This window comes from Salvelinus alpinus, chromosome 19 (genome assembly GCF_045679555.1).
Source record: "Salvelinus alpinus chromosome 19, SLU_Salpinus.1, whole genome shotgun sequence".
NCBI classification, from domain to species: domain Eukaryota; kingdom Metazoa; phylum Chordata; class Actinopteri; order Salmoniformes; family Salmonidae; genus Salvelinus; species Salvelinus alpinus.
In genome coordinates, this window is record NC_092104.1 from 37,551,795 (window position 1) to 37,569,779 (window position 17,985).

A 17,985-nucleotide genomic window follows, 5' to 3' on the forward strand; every position below is an offset into this window, starting at 1 on the left:
TTCATCTGTATTTTTTGTAGCTGTCTACATACCACCACAGAGCGAGGTAGGCACTAAAACCACACTCAATGAGCTGTATTACGCCATAAGCAAACAGGAAAACGCTCATCGTAAAGCAGCGCTCCTAGCGGCCGGTGTCTTTAATGCAGGGAAACTGAAATCAGATTTACCGAATTTCTATCAGCATGTTAAATGTGCAACAAGAGGGAAAAAAACTCTAGACCACCTTTACTCCACACACAGAGATGCGTATAAAGCTCGCTCTCACCCTCCATTTGGCAAGTCTGACCATAATTCTATCCTGATTCCTGCTTACAAGCTAAATTTAAAGCAGGAAGCACCAGTGATTCGGTCAATAAAAAAGTGGTCAGATGAAGCCTCAAATTGGAACTCTATTGTATGTTTCCAGTGCATACCGGGTGTGTGTGTACCGTGGTTCACAAAGCCGAGAGCTGCCCAGTGACACGAGCGTACAAGACGAGCTAAACTACTTTTATGCTCGCTTCGAGGCAAATAACACTGAAACATGCATGACAGCGCCAGCTGCTCTGGACGACTGTGTGATCACGCTCTCCTCAGCCGATGTGAGTAAGACCTTTAAACAGGTCAACATTCACAAGGCTGCTGGGCCAGACAGATTACCAGGACGTGTACTCCGAGCATGCACTGACCGACTGGCAAGTGTCTTCACTGACATTTTCAACCTCTCCCTGTCTGAGTCTGTAATATCAACATGTTTCAAGCAGACCACCATAATCCCTGTGCCCTAGAAAACTAATGTAACCTGCCTAAATGACTACCGACCTGTAGCACTCACGTCTGTAGCCATGAAATGCTTTGAAAGGCTGGTCATGGCTCACATTAACGGCATTATCCCAGAAACCCTAGACCCACTCCAATTTGCATACCGCACAAACAGATCCACAGATTATGCAATCTCTATTGCACTCCACACTGCCCTTTCCCACCTGGGCAAAATGAACACCTATGTGAGAATGCTATTCATTGACTACAGCTCAGCGTTCAACACCATAGTGCCCTTAAAGCTCATTACTAAGCTAAGGACCCTGGGACTAAACACCTCCCTCTGCAACTGGATCCTGGACTTCCTGACGGCCGCCCTCAGGTGGTAAGGGTAGGTAACAACACATCCGCCACGCTGATCCTCAACACGTGGGCCCCTCAGAGGTGCGTGCTCAGTCCCCTCCTGTACTCCCTGTTTACTCATGACTGCAAGACCAGGCACAACTCCAACACCATCATTAAGTTTGCTGATGACACAACAGTGGTAGGCCTGATCACCGACAATGATGAGAGAGCCTATAGGGAGGTCAGAGACCTGACCGTGTGGTGCAAGGACAACAACCTCTCCCTCAACATGATCAAGACAAAGGAGATGATTGTGGACTACAGGAAAAGGAGGACCGAGCATGCCCCATTCTCATCGACGGGGCTGCAGTGGAGCAGGTTGAGAGCTTCAAGTTACTCGTGGCCACATCACCAACAAACTAACATGGTCCAAGCACATCAAGACAGTTGTGAAGAGGGCACGACAAAACCTATTCCCCTTAGGAGACTGAAAAGATTTGGCATGGGTCCTTAGATCCTTAAAAGGTTCTACAGCTGCACCATCGAGAGCATCTTGGCTGGTTGTATCACTGCCTGGTATGGCAACTGCTCGGCCTCCGACCGCAAGGCACTACAGAGGGTAGTGAGAACGAACGGCCCAGTACATCACTGGGGCCAAGCTTCCTGCCACCCAGGACCTCTATACCAGGTGGTGTCAGAGGAAGGCCCTAAAAATGGTCAAATTTCCATCCACCCTAGTCATAGACTGTGCTCTCTGCTACCGCACGGCAAGCGGTACCGGAGTGCCAAGTTTAAGTCGAAGAGGTTTCTAAACAGCTTCTTCCCCCAAGTCATAAGACTCTTGAACACCTAATCAAATGGCTACCCAGACTATTTGCATCGCTCCCCCCTTTTACGCCGCTGCTACTCTCTGTTGTTATCATCTATGCATAGTCACTTTAATAACTGTACCTACATGTGCATATTATCTAACCGGTGCCCCCACACATTGACTCTGTACCGCTACCCCCCTGTATATAGTCTTGCTATTGTTATTTTACTGCTGCTCTTTAATTACTTGTTACTTTTTATTTCTTATTCTTATCTGTATTTTTTTTTTTTACTGCATTGTTGGTTAGGGGCTCGTAAGTAAGCATTTCACTGTAAAATTTGATTTGATTACTCCGATTTCAGAGCACTCGTCTGAGTGTGCCAGAGTGCAGAATAAATGGCAAATTTACGAACGCTCAACACCTGTTGAATATGGCCGGTGTCGGTAAACATTGCCAAAAAAGCTTAAATTGTTGCCAGCAGCACAGTTGCAGTTATCAACACTCTGGATAACATATAAACAACCTAACCAGCTCTGCCTGGGCGAGTAAAATGGTCAGTGAACTGTTCTCTCACGTTAGCCAGTTAGCTTGAGTGCTTGGCTGTTGTTGTTAGGACAGAACGCTCAGATCAACCCTTGAAGAGATGGGTGGGACTAAAGCTTAAGAGGGTGTGAACGATGCTGAATGGGTGTAGACAAAGAAGAGCTCTTCAGTAGGTACTGTACTAAAACATTCAAAGGCCATTTTCTCAAAAGTGAAGTTACAAGTTTATCAACTTTCAAAGAAGAATTACTTTCCCAATGTTCCTCAAATGCAGTGTATGATATACCATTTTGTCGCTCTGTGTCTCTGCTTTTATCCAATGTAAAAAAAAACACAATTTCAAATTTTCACATATGGACTTGGTCTTTTACCAAATAGGGCTAGCTTCTGTATACCACCCTTACTGAATGGCTAAAAATGCATTAAGGAGGAAAGAAATTCCACAAATTAACTTTTAACTAACACTTTTAATTAACACATCTGTTAATTGAAATGCATTCCAGGTGACTACCTCATGAAGCTGGTTAAGAGAATGCCAAGTGTGTGCAAAGCTGTCATCAAGGGAAAGAGTGGCTACTTTGAAGAATCTCAAATATAAAATATATTTTGATTTGTTTAACACTTTCTTGGTTACTACATGATTCCATATGTGTTGTTTCATAGTTTTGATGTCTTCACTATTATTCTACAATGTAGAAAATAGTAAAAATTAAGAAAAATCCCAGAATGAGTAGGTGTGTCCAAACTTTTGACCGGTACTGTATATACATTTGTATATAGAAAATATTACCGTTGGTGTAATATTACCGGAAAATTACAACATTTCCCCCCAATGTCGCACTAATGCAATTCCACAAAATACACATGTGCGGCAGAAAATTTGCCAAAAATAAAATAGCACTGTCACGTTCCTGACCTATTTCTGTTAGTTTGTTGTATGTGTTAGTTGGTCAGGACGTGAGTTTGGGTGGGCATTCCATGTTGTCTGTTTCTATGTTGGTTTAAGGGTTGCCTGGTATGGCTCTCAATTAGAGGCAGGTGTTTGGCGTTCCTCTAATTGAGAGTCATATTTAGGTAGGTTGTTTCACAGTGTTTGTTGTGGGTGGTTGTCTCCTGTTTCAGTGTTTGTCGCACCATACGGGACTGTTCGGTATGTTTGTACATCGTCATTTTTGTGTAGTCTATTTTTCCCTGTTCGTGCGTTCTTCGTGTTTTATTGTAAGTTCGTATGTCTAGGTTTGTCTACACATTCGTTTTGTTATTTTGTTAGTTAATTCAAGTCTAGTTCGTTTTCTGTCTTGGTTGTTTGGTCGTGTCTTTATTAAATCATGTCATTTCACAAAGCTGCGCCTTGGTTCAATCACTACTCGAAGAGGAGGAGGACTACCGTAACAAGCACTTTATCCAAACAGGTTGTCTCATGGAAGCCGTTGGCCTAACGTATTTACATCACACAAAGTCACCATGAATTCAAAGCACACGCATAATTCACACTGCCGTTCTCAGTTCTCATCAGAACTTAACATTTGATCCCGGTCAGACACAAGCCCGGTGAACTGAACCCCGAGCCCAGACCTGGTCCGACATTACAGAAGTTAAATGAGCTCGAACCTGAAAAAAGCCTGAGTGAGTGAGGAGACGAGGAAACAGCCATTGGGCCTAGAAAAAGCGCAGAGAGAGGAAAACTCACCTTAGTTATGATTAACTGAATTATGAAAATACTGGAATATAGTAGGTTAATGCAAAAGCAATAGTCGCTTGATGACTGCATGGGAAGTTGAAATAGCTCTGAATATCATTACTCTCCACTAGCAAAGACATGTATTTTTCAATTTAACATGAATAATCTGCCTCAATTCCCAGTAAGACTGCTAACATCTATGATATTTTCTGAGAAATGCTTTAATCCACATCAAATCTAATTTCCTCCAATATTCCCTTATTTCTAATGGACAGTTTGGGAACGTGTGGCTAAATTTAGAAGATAAGTTGGGCTACTATGTAATACATCAGAAAATAGGGTTAGTTGTTATTAACCAATTATAACCACAGTGTGCTACAGGACAGTTATTGGTCTGATAAGCACTTCACTATAGTTGTTTCCTATATGTCATAGGGAAATAGTTGCATTTGCATTTGGAATTATGCATTTTTAAGATAACTTATTGTTTTAAAATACGTGACTTGACATAATAAAAAGTAAAGTAGGTTACATATGAGTGAAAACATCAATCGTGTCATATGAGACTCACCGCAGAGTGAAGTTCTTCAGGGAGGAGGAGCTGGTCGTGAGGATGTTGAAAGTGGCGATATCTTTCTTCAGGGGTTTGGAGGAGGTCTGAATGACAATGGCCTTTCCCAGCTTGAGTTGAGACAGAGATGCAGCTCCCTTGGGCACCTGAAAGAGGCGTACACTGCCGATTCTCTGCATTGGAGTAACAGGGACGTACTCAGCCTGCTGCTGCTGCTCTGAGCTACCCCAGCGGCCCCCATCCCACTCCCTGCACTTCCCGTAGGCACTGGGCCGGGCCTGGTAGTACAGCTCTACTGTGTTGCCCTCTGTTAGGTACAGCTTCTCCCGGCTAGAGCTCTCTGCTGCGGGACTAAACCAGTTGGCTACAGGCTCCAGCTCAGCCATGCAGGTGCCTCTCTGACCTCCAAGGGCACAGGAGCCCCTCACCTCCTGGGTCTGCCAGAAGGCAAACAACATCACACAGGGCAACTCATCATTTAACCCCTCTTCTCCCCTGTCCCAGTCCCTCCCAGCCACATAGAACAACACCTGCACCTTGGGCATGGAGGAGTAAACCTGGGGGGTCAGCACAAAGAACTGAACCTTCCAGTTATAGGTGAATACCCCCGGGGCCCGGAACAGCTGCACAGACTGGATCAGGTCTAGAGGGACAGGCTGCTCTTTGGACAGGGGCCCATAGCTGACGTTGACAACAGGCGGCCGGCTGGCTCTCAGGATGACAAATGGCTGTGTCTGTGTCTGTAGGCTGGAGTTCCTCATGATGTCCTGACCGGTCTCCTTGAGGAAGAAGCAATCTGCATCTCGCACCTGGTAGTTGACTGGAAGGAACACGGGAAATGGCAGAGAGCTCTTGGTGTTGTCTGACATCTCCTGACTGTCCAACTCTGTGGGAAAGCAAGAGACAAAACATTACCCCAGGTTAACAGACAGTGTTGTTTTGAAGACATGTAGAGGGAATTCATGTTTATCATTTTGGATGGACTAGTGAGTTACTAGACCCTTAGCCTCTCCTAATAGCCTACGCCTTGGAACTCACAACCTCCTGGCTACTGCCTGCTTCTCTAAACTCTATCTAACACCCCTTCATGATCAGGGTCAGGAGTTCTATAACATGGTCCATTGTTTCTTGGTTATATCAAGAGGTCAGGAATAATTCCTGGTCTTTATCATTATTAATTTGAATGCAAAAATATCCTATAAAAATATTGGTTCAACAGGAAATACTAAAAAGAAACCATCCAGAAAAGTCCAGGAACTAGACTTGAGGCAAGCAGATCAACTGGATGTGACCTCTTCATTAAAGTGAAAGGGCTAGCACTGACCTTTTACTTAATCTTCGAATTCCCATGACACAGTAGACAATAGGGCCTTTATATTACAAATTATAGCAGGAGCAGCTTAAGGTTATTACTGTGTGATGCAGTGGCCCGGCACACTGGTGGGACAGCATCAGAACAGACTCCATTGCCATTATATCATCCATCATCTAGATCAAGTCAATCCCATTATCAATGTGATTTCAGCTCAAACCATTAACGTAAAACAAAATGGCAAAGTAGCAAGCAATAACATCTACATGATCTGATGACGTGAAAACAGAACAAATTATATTGAACAAAAATACAAACGCAATATGCAACAACTTCAACGATTTTAATGAGTTACAGTTCATATAAGGAAATCAGTCAATTGAAATAAATAAATTAAGCCCGAATCTATGTATTTCACATGACTGGGCAGGGGAGCAGCCATGGGTGGGCCGGGGAAGGCATAGGCCCACCCGCTTGGGAGCCCGGCCCAGCCAATCAGAAGGGGTTTTATTACAGACAGAAATACTCCTCAGTTTCATCTCCTGTCCGGATGGCTGGTCTCAAACAATCCCATAGATATAGGAGCAGGATGTAGGGGTCCTGGGCTGTCGTGGTTACAAGTGATCTGCGGATGTGAGGCTGGTTGGATGTACTGCCAAATTCTCTAAAACGACGTTGGAGACACCTGTGGCATTGTATTGTGTGACAAAACGGCACATTTTAGAGTGGCCTTTTATTGTTCCCAGCACAAGGTGCACCAGTGTAATGAGCATGCTGTTTAATCAGCTTCTTGATATGCCACACCTGTCAGGTGGATGGGTTATCTTGGCAAAGGTGAAATATTCACTAACAAGAATGTAAACAAATTTGGCAATATTTTATTTCAGATCATGAAACACAGGACCGACACTTTACATGTTGTGTTTATATTTTTGTTCAGTATAGTTATTGCCTTTGTTTTCTGTATGTTATTGCATTTGTTTCCCACACAGGGCAGAATTGTAATTTTGGGTGTTTGGAGTAGCGTGAGGATGTCGAAAGAGACAACAGCATGAGAGCCCTTTGATCTGGCCTAAAAGCATGAGGGTTGCGGCATGTCTGTCTCTCTGGAAGTGAACTGTGTACAGGTCCGCAGGCCAGCATCCACTCTCATTTTGCGGCCATTTTGATAGATTACACAGATTATGGCAGCTGACCTGAGGCTGCACTGTCAATGGGAGGCTAATTGGCCTACTTGGTGTGTGTGAGTGAGAGTGAGAGTGAGAGTGAGAGTGAGAGAGAGGGGAGAGAGAGAGAGAGAGAGAGCAAAGCACCAACTGCCTGGTATGTGCTCATTACTGGATATTATCTCACAAACTGTCAGTTAATAAACTGTCTGTTCAAAAATAATGAAACCAAGTCTATTATCCTCTTAAGGGTAGGCCTATAGCTTGCATTGCAGAATAAAGTCAGATGCTTGTTCATGAAAAATGGGCACATTCGGTTCTGCCAAGAGGACAACCTCATCCAAAGACTAGCCTATGAGCCCTGCAATCTAATGTGATTCTATTCATCATGAACTATGTCAAACTAAGAATACACAATGCATGCATCACATACCCCAGTGACAAGTCAACTATTTGTAGATATCATCAACAATGTCCCTCTTACATTTACATTTAAGTCATTTAGCAGACGCTCTTATCCAGAGCGACTTACAAATTGGTGCATTCACCTTATGATATCCAGTGGAACAACCACTTTACAATAGTGCATCTAACTCTTTTAAGGGGGGGGGGGGTTAGAAGGATTACTTTATCCTATCCTAGGTATTCCTTAAAGAGGTGGGGTTTCAGGTGTCTCCGGAAGGTGGTGATTGACTCCGCTGACCTGGCGTCGTGAGGGAGTTTGTTCCACCATTGGGGTGCCAGAGCAGCGAACAGTTTTGACTGGGCTGAGCGGGAACTGTACTTCCTCAGAGGTAGGGAGGCGAGCAGGCCAGAGGTGGATGAACGCAGTGCCCTTGTTTGGGTGTAGGGCCTGATCAGAGCCTGAAGGTACGGAGGTGCTGTTCCCCTCACAGCTCCGTAGGCAAGCACCATGGTCTTGTAGCGGATGCGAGCTTCAACTGGAAGCCAGTGGAGAGAGCGGAGGAGCGGGGTGACGTGAGAGAACTTGGGAAAGTTGAACACCAGACGGGCTGCGGCGTTCTGGATGAGTTGTAGGGGTTTAATGGCACAGGCAGGGAGCCCAGCCAACAGCGAGTTGCAGTAATCCAGACGGGAGATGACAAGTGCCTGGATTAGGACCTGCGCCGCTTCCTGCGTGAGGCAGGGTCGTACTCTGCGAATGTTGTAGAGCATGAACCTACAGGAACGGGTCACCGCCTTGATGTTAGTTGAGAACGACAGGGTGTTGTCCAGGATCACGCCAAGGTTCTTAGCACTCTGGGAGGAGGACACAATGTTGTCAACCGTGATGGCGAGATCATGGAACGGGCAGTCCTTCCCCGGGAGGAAGAGCAGCTCCGTCTTGCCGAGGTTCAGCTTGAGGTGGTGATCCGTCATCCACACTGATATGTCTGCCAGACATGCAGAGATGCGATTCACCACCTGGTTATCAGAGGGGGGAAAGGAGAAGATTAATTGTGTGTCGTCTGCATAGCAATGATAGGAGAGACCATGTGAGGATATGACAGAGCCAAGTGACTTGGTGTATAGCGAGAATAGGAGAGGGCCTAGAACAGAGCCCTGGGGGACACCAGTGGTGAGAGCACGTGGTGCGGAGACAGATTCTCGCCACGCCACCTGGTAGGAGCGACCTGTCAGGTAGGACGCAATCCAAGCGTGGGCCGCGCCGGAGATGCCCAGCTCGGAGAGGGTGGAGAGGAGGATCTGATGGTTCACAGTATCAAAGGCAGCCGATAGGTCTAGAAGGATGAGAGCAGAGGAGAGAGAGTTAGCTTTAGCAGTTTTTTTTTCTTTTTTTTTTTTTCTTGACAACTATTCTTGATCCCATAACTGTCATAAACTTGTGCTTACCACAGAGTTGACTAAGATTACAGACATAATGATCTGCATCTGTAGAGACACATGTTTTAGTTCCATTTGTCAAATTATGACAAAAGAGAACGGCACATCTGTCACTGGATTGTTGATGGCTTTTTTCCTGAGGAGGAGGAGTGTCACGCCCTGATCTGTTTCACCGGTCTTTGTGATTGTTTCCATCCCCCTCTTCACCATTATCCCCTGTGTATTTATACCTGTGTTCTCTGTTTGTCTGTTGCCAGTTCGTCTTGTTTGTCATGTTTACCAGCGTTTGTCCTGTCAGCGCCGGTCTTTTCCCAGCCTCTGTTTTTCTCGTCCTCCTGGTTTTTGACCCTTGCCTGTCCTGACCCTGAACCCGCCAGCCTGACCACTCTGCCTGCCCCTGAGCCTGCCTGCCTGCCGTCCTGTACCTTTGCTTCTGTTGCTGTAATAAACATTGTTACTTTGACACGGTCTGCATCTGGGTCTTACCTTATCCTGATAAGGACGGCTTGGAGCTTTTCGTAAATTTAACTTGGTCTTGTCCCTCATGGTCTGTGGCGTGTGACATCATCCCTCCTTCGCCTGCTTTTATCGCTGAGCAGCCATCGTACTGAGGCTGTGGACTCGTTGGAAAGCTTTACACAGTCAGGGAAACACAACGGAGCCATGTCTACGTAGCGACAACCCAAAGAGAAACACAAATTGATTTATTTTCTTCTCTCACACAGACATGTGTCTCAATCTTTTTCTGTAGGAGAAGGCTGGGTCTGGGGCCTGGGCTTGGGCTGTCTCCACCAGTGGCTACTGACAGATGTGCTGTTTAATACCAGAACTGGCAACATCTCCCACCGCTGTGAATAAGCACTCACTGGGCCTTTTCTGCTTCTGCATCTTTGCAGGAGGGAGATGTGCTGCAACTGTTCTTCTTCCCATAGGGTGGAGCACAATTGGCCCAGTGTCATGAGGGTTTGGCCAGGGTAGGCCATCATTGTAAATAAGAATTTGTTCTTAACTGACCTGCCTAGTTAAATAAAACATTTGAAACATGAAAGAGCCTTCTCCAAATTGTTGCCACAAAGTTGGAAGCACAGAATCTTCTAGAATGTCATTGTATGCGGTGGCATTAAGATTTCCATTCACTGGAACTAAGGGGCCTGGCCCAAACCAAGAAAAACAGTCCAGACCATTATTCCTCCTCCACCAAACTTTACATTTTGCACTATGCATTCGAGCAGGTAGCATTCTCCTGGCATCCACCAAACCCATATCCGTCCGTAAGACTGCCAGACGGTGAAGTGTGATTCATCACTCCAGAGAATGCATTTCTACTGCTCCAGAAACCAATGGCGATGAGCTTTACTCCACTCCAGCCATCGCTTGGCATTGTGCATGGTGATCTTAGGCTTGTGTGTGGCAACTCAGCCATGGAAACCCATTTCATGAAGCTCCCGATGAAAAGTTATTGTGCTGACGTTGCTTCCAGACGCAGTTTGGAACTCGGTAGTGAGTGTTCCAACCGAGGACAGACGTTTTTTACGCTCTACGCGCTTCTGCACTCGTCGGTCCCGTTCTGTGAGTTTGTGTGGCTTACCACTTCGTGGCTGAGCCATTGTTGCTCCTAGACGTTTCCAGTTCACAATAACAGCACTTACAGTTGACCGGGGAAGCTCTAACAGGGCAGAAATTGGAAAGGTGGCATCCTATGACGGTGCCACGTTGAAAGTCACTGAGCACTTCATTCTACTGCCAATGTTTGTCTATGGAGATTGCATGGCTGTGTGCTCGATTTTACAGTATACACCTGTCAGCAACGGGTGTGGCTGAAATAGACAAATCCACTAATTTGAAGTGGTGTCCACATACTTCTGTATATATAGTGTATATGCTGTGCCTATACTGTACATCCATCCTCACTACCCATGATGAAAGCATTGCATCCAGCTGATAAACACAATGCCAAATCCCTCCACCAGCTGTTTCAGCACAGAGCTGCGCCAATCACTCAACTTGGAGACTGAGACCTTTCACTTTTCTTTTTCCCTGTCCACCTAAACAATATCTATTCTGGCCTACAGAAAAGCACTTCTCTAATGTCTCCATTGACATAGTTGTTTTCGTTCTTACAAGGATCAACTGCTTTGCTCTTCAAATGCAAAAGGAAAAACAATGCACAACTGAATCCATATACCGAGCGCAAAATGATATGCTGTTAATCAAATCTATTTTCCAAATTCTCTAGTTGATTCCAAATGAAAATATCTGTGAATAGGTTAGATTTGTACAGTGGGTGTCTATCTTTAGGGAATAAGCACTTGCATTAAGCAATAGTAATAACAATTTAAATATAATATATTAGATATGTACAAGCAGAGAGAGAGAGATTTTCAGAACTGATGAAGTAAGACTAAGGCAACCTTTAAACATAATGTGTCTCTTTTCTCAGAATAAGTCACTACTTGTGAGCCTGTTAGATACAGCAAATAATAAGGGCATCAGAATGCTAGGAACAGGGAGCCCGACAGGACTACATAGGGCCCTATGTTCTAATGTTGGGGGTAAAAACAGTACCACAGTACCATTAGCATCACTGGACACAGTGAAACATATAAGGTTGATTAAAAAAAAGTGAGGAGACTAAGGCAAAAGCTAATTAATGACATGGCTATAAGTGTCTTTAGGTCTGCTTGGCATTGTTCCCAGTAGAGGTAAAGCTGTCAGCTGATCAATTTCTGGACAGCACAGTACTGCTCAGTCATGAGTACAAGCTATCTTTACTTACAGTACTGTGCTATTACAGTAGGCTATTGGTTGTTACTAGGAAACAAAACATTACCCATGCTGTCATTGTATGCTATTGTCAGCATTATATTGAGACCAACTAGCATACAATACATTGTCTCTTTTAATACAGAATTATCTATCACGCTCTGACAAGCTATTCAATTTGAGTTTGTCTTGATGGAACCCACTGATTTGGGTTGACCACACACTAAAACAAACCTGGCCTATGATGCATGGCGTTTGAATGACCAGTAACAGTTTGCCTGTTCCTTTTCTTCTGCAATAATATCATGTTTGTATGCAGATAAGTGTCCCCCATGCATTCTAATGTGCTAAAATACAATTCAGTAATTTAGCAGACACTGTTATCCAAAGCGACTTACAGTAGCAATTATGGTTAAGTGCCATGCTCAAGAGCACAAACAGGTTTTTCACCTAGTCAGTTTGGGGATTTGAACCAGCAACCTTTCAGTTACTGGTCCAACACTCTTAACCGCTAGGCTACCTGCCATTTCCATATATGCAGAACAGCCTGTAAGTGATCTGATTTCCAACGACTTGACGGAGCCATGACACAGATATCTCACTTATTCCACATGAAGTGGTGAAGAGAGCCTGTGTTTAGGTCAAGATGTTGTTTACTTCCATAATGGCAGTGTCCTCTCCCCAGGGGAAAGGTCAGGCATGACCTAAGCATTTCAGGGACAAAGCTCTCCTAATAGAAATGGTGGTTTACTCTTGAAAAGACCCTATGTCCCTGCAACTGCTACATAAACATACAAACGAGATAGAGCACTGATCAGATTTGTACAGAAAGGGAGGGGAGGGAGGGAGGGAGATGCTTAGGCCTGTGTGGGATTGGTAGAGATTGCTATATCCAATGAGACTCTTAAAGCTGCTTTTAAAAATCTGTTTTATCAGGATTTCTCCCTTTTTATTATCTCTTTATCCAGTCTGTTTATTATAATTCAGGAGGGCCACATCGCCTGGAAATAGCAGTCTTTGAGGCAGTTAAAAGCTTTTTAGCAAATGCCTTTGTGATGTGGAATATTGCTGGGTTTGTAATTAAAGTCCACAGGGTCTTGTCCATTTCAATACTGAGGTGATGTGAATGAGCACAATGATGAGTTCTGGACTAGCTCTGCTGGACACTGTCACTAAACTTGGGGAATGAAAGCAATATAAATGTTTCATGTGTGTCCATTTCATGAGTGGAACTTGCTAAATAGTTAATCAAATAGCTACCTGGACTATCTGCATTGCCTCTCCCTTGCACTAACTCGTTTGAATTATCACATATGCTGCTACTGCTTATTATCTATCCTGTTGCCTCATCACTTTACCCCTACCTATATATGTACATATATACCTCAATTACCTCGTAACCCCTGCACATTGACTCTGTACTGGTACCCCATATACAGTGGGGCAAAAAAGTATTTAGTCAGCCACCAATTGTGCAAGTTCTCCCACTTAAAAAGATGAGAGAGGCCTGTAATTTTCATCATAGGTACACTTCAACTATGACAGACAAAATGAGAAAAAAAAATCCAGAAAATCACATTGTAGGATTTTTAATGAATTTATTTGCAAATTATGGTGGAAAATAAGTATTTGGTCAATAACAAAAGTTTATCTCAATACTTTGTTATATACCCTTTGTTGGCAATGACAGAGGTCAAACGTTTTCTGTAAGTCTTCACAAGGTTTTCACACACTGTTGCTGGTATTTTGGCCCATTCCTCCATGCAGATCTCCTCTAGAGCAGTGATGTTTTGGGGCTGTTGCTGGGCAACACAGACTTTCAACTCCCTCCAAAGATTTTCTATGGGGTTGAGATCTGGAGACTGGCTAGGCCACTCCAGGACCTTGAAATGCTTCTTACGAAGCCACTCCTTCGTTGCCCGGGCGGTGTGTTTGGGATCATTGTCATGCTGAAAGACCCAGCCACGTTTCATCTTCAATGCCCTTGCTGATGGAAGGAGGTTTTCACTCAAAATCTCACGATACATGGCCCCATGCATTCTTTCCTTTACACGGATCAGTCGTCCTGGTCCCTTTGCAGAAAAACAGCCCCAAAGCATGATGTTTCCACCCCCATGCTTCACAGTAGGTATGGTGTTCTTTGGATGCAACTCAGCATTCTTTGTCCTCCAAACACGACGAGTTGAGTTTTTACCAAAAAGTTATATTTTAGTTTCATCTGACCATATGACATTCTCCCAATCTTCTTCTGGATCATCCAAATGCTCTCTAGCAAACTTCAGACGGGCCTAGACATGTACTGGCTTAAGCAGGGTTTACACGTCTGGCACTGCAGGATTTGAGTCCCTGGCGGCGTAGTGTGTTACTGATGGTAGGCTTTGTTACTTTGGTCCCAGCTCTCTGCAGGTCATTCACTAGGTCCCCCCGTGTGGTTCTGGGATTTTTGCTCACCGTTCTTGTGATCATTTTGACCCCACGGGATGAGATCTTGCGTGGAGCCCCAGATTGAGGGATATTATCAGTGGTCTTGTATGTCTTCCATTTCCTAATAATTGCTCCCACAGTTGATTTCTTCAAACCAAGCTGATTACCTATTGCAGATTCAGACTTCCCAGCCTGGTGCAGGTCTACAATTTTGTTTCTGGTGTCCTTTGACAGCTCTTTGGTCTTGGCCATAGTGGAGTTTGGAGTGTGACTGTTTGAGGTTGTGGACAGGTGTCTTTTATACTGATAACAAGTTCAAACAGGTGCCATTAATACAGGTAACGAGTGGAGGACAGAGGAGCCTCTTAAAGAAGAAGTTACAGGTCTGTGAAAGCTAGAAATCTTGCTTGTTTGTAGGTGACCAAATACTTATTTTCCACCATAATTTGCAAATAAATTCATTAAAAATCCTACAATGTGATTTTCTGGAATTTCTTTTCTCATTTTGTCTGTCATAGTTGAAGTGTACCTATGATGAAAATTACAGGCCTCTCTCATCTTTTTAAGTGGGAGAACTTGCACAATTGGTGGCTGACTAAATACTTTTTTGCCCCACTGTATATAGCCACGGTATCTTTACTCGTTGTGTCTTTATTTCTAATGTTATTGTCCTATTATTATTCAATTGTTTTCTCTGCATTGTTAGGAAGGGCAATAAGTAAGAATTTCACTGTTAGTCTACACCTGTTGTTTATGAAGCATGTGACAAATAACATTTTATATGATTTAAAGTGCATAAACTGGTGATACTCCAATGTAACAGAGGTACCGGTACACAGTACATCCTACACATACTATATGGCTCTATTTTAACAAACCTAACACAATAGTAAATCTTAGTGCTGGTGGTATAGGTTCAGGGGTGTGTCAGGCTTCAACATAGAAGCAATTGGCTTCAACATGAAAATATTCGTCTACACACATAGCATTCGCATTTCGAAAATGCACTGCATGTTAGAGCCATGGACAATTGGACATTGGCCAAACATTATAATAAGATTAGCTTACAGTAGCATCGCCTGATATGGCCTGTTAGTGACTTTGGACTTTGCCACGTGAAAGATAAACAAATGAACAGGCAAATAAATAGCCTAAACTACAAGAGGATTCAGCACCAAGGCCAGGGATCGGAATTCCCGCGATTTTACTGTTGGGTGCTACATATCAACACAGAAGATGCATTTTTGTTATGATAAAAGGAAAAACAATAAGCAGTCTATTGTTATAAGTTTATGTTCCTAAAAAGCCTTCCTACAGTCACTGACACCTTTCATTCAATGTGCATCACAGATAAGCCTAATGAGTCCAAACTTTGCACAGAAGCTGCATGGACAAATAATTACGTCCAACATAAAGAAAAAACGAGAATGTCTGTTGACTGTTTTGCTGTTAATTATATTTTAATAAAACATTGGTTATATGCTACTGATTAGGCTATTGTGCTCCTCTGCTGGCAAAATCCATGACATAACCAATTGCGTTACTGCTAAAACCAGTTTAAATATCACCAGTAGCGCTGCGTGAAATTGGCACATTGGCGCATGTTTTTAAGGACACATCTTTCCAACCTAGCGCTATTGAGTTTATATAAAACAGGCAAATTACCGACCCTGGCGACACCGTTGGAAAATAGCAGAGTGCTGGCAAGTCGAAATTGCCAGAGCATGTATTTGGCGCCGCCATAACGCCAAACAGAAATAGAGGTTTGCAAAAAACTAAATTCACATCAGCAATGTTACATCAGCACAAATCAATAAGATCAACCCCAAATAAAAAAAACTTTGTTTACCATGCTCTTTGGAGTAGGCCTAATTAGGCTAAAGTGGACCTCTTTGGCCTAATGTATTTTGGTAGGCCATTTGACTGATGGCTTGGTCAGTGTGTATGTCAATTGTAGACATACAAGTATGGTATATAATTTCAAAGGAAACTATAAGTTAAATACATTTTGAACCACACGGGTAACAGTGGCTATTTCAGCGTTTCTCAAACTCGGTCCAGGGGACCCAAAGGGGTGCACGTTTTGGTATTTGCCATAGCACTACACAGCTGATTCAAATAATCAACAATCATCATCAAGCTTTGATATTTTGAGTCAGCTGGGTAGTGTTGAGGCAAAAACCAAGACGTGAACGCCTTGGGGTCCCCAGGACCGAGTTTGGGAAATGCTGGTCTAGGTTGTGTCATCAACATCTCGATCATAATTATATTATAAAGAGACAAAACAAACATTATTAAAAGGCTACTAGTTTGATATTATTTTATAGGAAATAAACTAGAATACACGTCTAGACTATTCGAACAACACCATAAAGAGTCTATAACTACATTTAGGCTATACCAATCAAAAACATCCATGGAATAGAGCAAAATATAATCTAAATTAATATAGGTATATGCAGAAAATCACTCAGGCTAGTTTTCACTTACAATAAAAGGCACATACCTTGGGTGACAACTGTGACGATCGTCGCTAGGAATATCTGTAAAAACCTCCAGATATGAGAGTAAATGCTCATTTTGGCTGTCACTTTATTCCATGTAACTTCCAGTCTCGGAGTTTCGTGAGTTTCAACAACCCAAGAAGAGTAGCTTGACTAGTGTAGGCTACAAAATAGCACCTGTAAGAATACAGCCTTGTCTTGTGCACTGCGTGCGTCACATAAACTATACATTGAGCTATCAGAAACTGTCTCGATGGTGGAAAGGTTTTGCTTAACGAACTTGGAGACGTCCCGTCCCGTTGATCAGATTGCGATCAGCCAAGTTTCGATGTGCTTTTATTTTTTATTTTATCCCTTATACCGCCATACCGAATACGACTATTTGATACAGCAACTCCATCTGATTCATTTTGAAGTCCTTGCATCAGCTCTCAGACATTTACCCAACTTTGACCATCGTTGGGACTGACTGCGCTGAAATGTTCCATGTGTGTTCACAGATCACGGACTGCCTTGTGCGCAACCCCTTGGGGCACTAAAGTCATCATCTGTCACTACTCAATCCGGCCAGAGCACGTCTCGTCCAGTAAATTAAGCAGGAGACCATGACGATTTCATGTGATTCTAAATCTAGCGTAAGAAAGAGATGATAAGAGGATGGTGTAAACAAACAGCCACTACTGTACATGCTGCTAATTATAGTGATTAGTTGGCTATAGTTTGTGTTATTCCAGAACATACATAACTTATTTGAGGCTCTCACAATGTACATGGGGCATTTTAAAAGTGTTTGTACCCATTAATTTAAAGATGCTCACGAATGTAACTTTTCTCCAGTTATTGTGGCTCATGCAATGGAATGTATTTTTTGTAATGTCAGTTGAGTTGAATCAAATCACAGCACATATTGATGGTTACTCTTCCTGCTTTTACTTTTGCTTTGCTCTATGGGTACACTCGCACTTGCTCTATGCCATCAATGACCACATTGACATGAACACCAATATCCTGTTATTATTCTGGATACTCAATTATTCTGTTTGAGTTGACACATATAAACATCATATCCAGTTTACAATAACCCGAAAAGGTTGTATCCCGGATATAAGAAACCCAGATCAGATGCCTGGGTTATGGTGATCTAAAACAGGATATGTAAATATCTTATCTTATTTACAGTCTGTGCAAGCTCAGTTTCGCATATCATGGGTGTTGTGTGATTATGTTTGGTCCAGTGCAAAATGTCTGAATATCATCAGTTTTAACCGATTTTAA

General features: G+C 43.3%; 1 protein-coding gene across 1 annotated transcript in view; it reads right to left on the minus strand.

Annotated features, from left to right (window-relative positions):
- LOC139545492 (transmembrane protein 132D-like) overlaps positions 1-17,226 on the minus strand; it is a 76,160-nt gene extending 58,934 nt beyond the window's left edge. Inside the window, exons 1-2 of the mRNA XM_071353315.1 lie at positions 16,713-17,226; positions 4,697-5,582 (exon numbers count right to left, since the gene is read on the minus strand). Coding sequence (XP_071209416.1) covers positions 4,697-5,582; positions 16,713-16,785 — 959 coding nt within the window. The 5' untranslated portion in view covers positions 16,786-17,226. The remainder of the gene's footprint in view (positions 1-4,696; positions 5,583-16,712) is intronic.
- Between the last annotated feature and the right edge of the window lie 759 nt (positions 17,227-17,985).